At 53.0% G+C, this 5,206-nt stretch overlaps 1 protein-coding gene across 1 annotated transcript; it reads right to left on the bottom strand.

Annotated features, from left to right (window-relative positions):
* Positions 1-1,379: 1,379 nt before the first annotated feature.
* On the bottom strand, positions 1,380-4,352 carry LOC125507425 (collagen alpha-2(I) chain-like). The gene is made up of 3 exons (XM_048672003.1): positions 4,287-4,352; positions 1,655-2,096; positions 1,380-1,417 (listed from the first exon to the last, which is right to left on the bottom strand). Exons 1-3 carry the CDS (start codon positions 4,350-4,352, stop codon positions 1,380-1,382), a joined length of 546 nt encoding a protein of 181 aa, XP_048527960.1.
* Between the last annotated feature and the right edge of the window lie 854 nt (positions 4,353-5,206).

Raw genomic sequence — 5,206 nt, 5'->3', positions numbered from 1 at the left:
TTCAGTTAATAGATTAGTCCCAAAAATAATATAAAAGTGTATAATAGATCCCATAAACATCCAAAACACATAATATAATAGCATGGAACAATAAAAAATTATAGATACATTGGAGACGTATCAACTGGTGTGCAGGGAGAGTGTGGCGTGCACGGGGAGGCGGGTGCACGGGGCGAGGTGATTGGCGGGGCACGCGGGCTGCATGGCTCGGGAGGGGGCGCGCGGTGGATAGGTCGGGGCGCTCGTTGGTGGAGCGGGGCAGACGCGGATTGGCCACGACGCTCGTTGGTGGAGTGGGGCTGGTAGCTGGAGGAGGGGTCGGCGCAGATCCCAAGGTGGGTGGCCAATATGGGAGGTACGAGGTACGGGGTTTGGGGCAGATTTGGTGAACCGGATTTTCTATGGTCGAGGGAAGAGGGGTGGAGCGAGGGTGATCGGCAGGAAAATAGGGGAAGACGCTCTCGTCGAACGTGGCGTGTCGGGAAATAATTACTTTGCGAGTAGATGGGTCAAGGCACCGGTAGCCCTTGTGCTCCAGAGGATATCCGTGGAAAACACAGCGAGACGACCGAGTGGCGAGTTTTTGTGGGCTAGTGGCAATGGTGTTGGGGAAACAGAGACACCCAAAGGCGCGCATGTGGTCGTATGTGGGGTGTTGACCTAGGAGACGAAAGTGAGGCGTCACGAAGTTGATGGCCGAGGAGGGGCGCCGGTTGAGGATGTAGGTGGCGGTGTGGAGTGCCTCGACCCAAAAGGGGGGCGGAAGGTTTGCGTGGATGAGAAGCACACGGAGAACGTCGTTGGTGGTACGGATAAGGCGCTCGGCCTTGCCGTTTTGTGGCGAGGTGTGTGGGCATGATAAGCGGAAGGAAGCACCATGGCGAGAGAATAAGTCACGCAAGGAGGAGGTGAGGAATTCACCACCGTTGTCGCACTACATACATTGAATTGTGACGTGAAATTGGGTGAGAACATACGCAAAGAAACGTGAGACGGTGTCAGCGGTGTCGGCTTTGTTGCGCAAAGGGAACGTCCACGAGTAGTGTGAGTAGTCATCTAGAATCACAAGATAATATTGAAAGCCAGAGAAACTAGGTACCAGCGAGGTCCATAAGTCACAATGTTTTAATTGGAAAGGTGCACTTGTTTTGGAAGTGGAAAGGGAAAAAGGCAGCCGTGGCTGCTTGCCTAGTTGAGAAGATGAGCAGACGGAGTTGCTAGGCCTATCTTTATTACAAGTTGGAAGAAAATCACGTGCTAGAATGGAAACTGATTTATTGCTAGCATGCCCTAAGCAAAGATGCCATATGTCATCGATGACGACGGAGAGTGCTGCCTGGACGCCGGAGTTGGTGAAGAAGGGGTAGAGATCCCCGTGGCTATTGGACCTCATGATGAGCTTCCCCGTGGCTAGGTCCTTCACGGAAAAACCGAAAGGGTCAAAAGTGATAGAAAAAAATATCTTGTGTAAAACGACGTACATAGATCAGGTTTTTGATTATGGTAGGGGATATGAGGACGTCATTGAGAGAAAAATTAGACACAGAAGTGGAGCCTACATCGGTAATGGGAAGACGAGACCCGTTGCCTACTAAGATGCCAGTGGAATGACGCAATGAAGGAGAACCATATGAGGTGAGGAGGTCCGTCTTACCAGCGACGTGCGACGTAGCGCCCGTGTCGAGGAACCAGTCCGGCGCGCCACCGGCGTGCTGCTGCTGCATGGAGAGGCCCTGGAGAGCAACGTATAGCTGGTTATACTGCTCCCAAGTAGGCCCATTGGAGGACGACGACAACACGGGGTAGGCCTGATGAGGTGCAGGAGGGCGTGGGTCGAGCACGCCCGCGGCGTTCGGCGCAGCCCAGGGAGCCCGCGCTGCAGACAGTCCAGGAATGAGGGCCCCATAAGGAGCAAAGAAGCCTGTTGGAGCGGGCGAGCCAGGGCCCAAGGGAGCGGCGCCGCTCCCACCAGGAGCGCTACCGGGGGATGGGCCGCCGCGGCCACGGCCACGGCCACGGCCGCGACCACGCCCGCGCAAGCCATGGCCCTTTTCGCTGGTCGGAGAGGCAGCGGGTCCTTTTGTTGGAAATATGCCCTAGAGGCAATAGTAAATTAGTTATTATTATATTTCCTTGTTCATGATAATCGTTTATTATCCATGCTAGAATTGTATTGATAGGAAACTCAGATACATGTGTGGATACATAGACAACACCATGTCCCTAGTAAGCCTCTAGTTGACTAGCTCGTTGATCAATAGATGGTTATGGTTTCCTGACCACGGACATTGGATGTCATTGATAACGGGATCACATCATTAGGAGAATGATGTGATGGACAAGACCCAATCCTAAGCCTAGCACAAGATCGTGTAGTTCGTATGCTAAAGCTTTTCTAATGTCAAGTACCATTTCCTTAGACCATGAGATTGTGCAAATCCCGGATACCGTAGGAATGCTTTGGGTGTACCAAACGTCATAATGTAACTGGGTGGCTATAAAGGTGCACTACGGGTATCTCCGAAAGTGTTTGTTGGGTTGGCACGAATCGAGACTGGGATTTGTCACTCCGTGTAACGGAGAGGTATCTCTGGGCCCACTCGGTAGGACATCATCATAATGTGCACAATGTGACCAAGGAGTTGATCACGGGATGATGTGTTATAGAACGAGTAAAGAGACTTGCCGGTAATGAGATTGAACAAGGTATCGGGATACCGACGATCAAATCTCGGGCAAGTATCATACCAGTAGACAAAGGGAATTGTATACGGGATTGATTGAATCCTCGACATCGTGGTTCATCCGATGAGATCATCGTGGAACATGTGGGAGCCAACATGGGTATCCAGATCCCGCTGTTGGTTATTGACCAGAGAGATGTCTCAATCATGTCTGCATGATTCCCAAACCCGTAGGGTCTACACACTTAAGGTTCGATGACGCTAGGGTTATAGGGAAAGTATGTATGCGGTTACTGAATGTTGTTCAGAGTCCCGGATGAGATCCCGGACGTCACGAGGAGTTCCGGAATGGTCCGGAGGTAAATATTGATATATAGGAAGTGTGGATTTGGCCACCGGAAGTGTTCCGGGCATCACCGGTAATGTACCAGGACCACCGGAAGGATTCCAGGGGTCCACCGGGAGGTTCCACCAGCCCCGGAGGCTTGCGTGGGCCAAGAATGGGAAGGGACCAGCCCCTAGGTGGGCTGGGGCGCCTCCCACCAAGGCCCAAGGCGCCCTCAAGAGGAGAGGGGGCAAACCCTAGGGGCAGATGGGCCCTAAGGCCCATCCTAGGTGCGCCCCCCTCTCTCTCCCCCTTGGCCGCCACCCAGATGGGATCTGGGGGCTGCCGCCACCCCTAGGTAGGGAACCCTAGGTGGGCGCGCAGCCCCTCCCCTCCCCCTATATATAGTGGAGGTTTTGGGGCTGCCCAACACACGAGTCTCTCTCTCCCAAGGCGCAACCCTACCTATCTCCCTCCTCGTCTCTCGTAGTGCTTGGCGAAGCCCTGCAGGAGTACCACGCTCCTCCACCACCACCACACCGTCGTGCTGCTGTTGGACGGAGTCTTCCCCAACCTCTCGCTCTCTCCTTGCTGGATCAAGGCATGGGAGACGTCACCGGGCTGCACGTGTGTTGAACACGGAGGCGCCGTTGTTCGACGCTTAGATCGGAATCAACCGCGATCTGAATCGCCACAAGTACGACTACCTCATCCGCGTTCTTGCAACGCTTCCGCTTAGCAATCTACAAGGGTATGTAGATGCACTCCCCTTCCCCTCGTTGCTAGATTACTCCATAGATTGATCTTGGTGATGCGTAGAAAATTTTAAATTTCTGCTACGATCCCCAACACCTTTGCCCTTGTTGGTGGAGTCGCCGCTCGGGGCGCGATCAGAGGAGGGAGAGCCGCCGCTCGGTCCGTGCCCGATGGTGAGCGCAGCAGCGGGGAGCTCCGGACGGCTACACTACTAGGAAAATGCTTATAGGTAGAAGTTTACCAGTAGCGCCTGTTTTTGACCCCCACGCTACTGGTAAATACCTGTAGCGCTGGGTAGAAAACCCGCTACTACTATTAAATAACAGCAGTGTTTGTTAGCTTGGGCTGCGCTACTGTTACATGGGTCGCAGGGCAAAAACGGTAGCCCACTTACCTGTAGCGTTTGTTTCGGACGGGCGCTACAGCTTGTGGGCTTAGCAGTAGCGCCGGCCTCTACCTAGCGCTACTACTAGGGGAAAAGAAAACCTGCCCGAGCGCCCCCCGCACCCCCTCACTCTCACAATCGATCCCCTCCGCCCGATGACGCCGCTGCGGTTAGGGTTCCTCCCCGGCCGCCTCACCCCCATCGACGACGCCGTGCGCCGCCACCACGCGCGGTCGTCTCTCGCCTCCTCCGACGCTCCAGCCCCGTAAGTCCCCCTCGATCTCCTCCTCCCTGCGCGCGCCACCACTAGCTAGGCTCCAATCGATTCGCCGCGGCGGCTCGTGATGTTTTGGGATTTCGCGTGGGGGAAAGGGATTGAGGGATTGCACGGTGACTCCGCGCTTCGGTGCGACGTGTTCCAGGCTTGTTTCCTCGCGTGATTGGCGAGAGAGTAGAGAGAGGGGGGTTAGGTGAGACAAGTAGATGCTTTTTGTTGCTCACCAAAATTTGGGTTTCAATTCTTGATTAGCAGTTTAGCACATATAATTGAAACTTGGGTTTCAATTCTTGGCTGCTGTCCCTGGAGGAGTGGCGGCGGCGGCGGTGCCTAGTGTTCTAGGGTTTAGAGAGGGGTTCTTTCCTGACACTAGGTTATGTCATGAATGCTCCTCCTTTCATCTGAATGATGTTGATTGTGCCAGTTCTTCTTAAAGGTCTAAATGTTTGTATCCTCGTGATGAGCTACCCTATGTGTGAATTTGATCCAGTAGCTTCTTTGTTGATGCATATAAAGATATGACCAAGAAGCCCTCACAGTTATGTGGTTTCATGGAAAAATCAATGCTTGATTCGATGCTCTTTCAGGTTGAAGAGAGTGTCTGTATGTGGTGATGCTCAAATTGCCAAGTTGTTATGGTGTGCATTTGAATATATGCTAACACTCGTTTCGAAAAAAATGCTAACTGATCTGTCTCATGTCTCTGTTTTCTTGAATGATAAAACTGACTTTGCTGTGTTAATTAGGACAGGTTGATGCTATCTTTTATCTGTGTGTGC

The sequence above is a fragment of the Triticum urartu genome, chromosome 5, assembly GCF_003073215.2.
Source record: "Triticum urartu cultivar G1812 chromosome 5, Tu2.1, whole genome shotgun sequence".
NCBI classification, from domain to species: domain Eukaryota; kingdom Viridiplantae; phylum Streptophyta; class Magnoliopsida; order Poales; family Poaceae; genus Triticum; species Triticum urartu.
The sequence above is the reverse complement of the archived record's forward strand: the minus strand, read 5'-3'. Positions and strand labels throughout refer to the sequence as shown.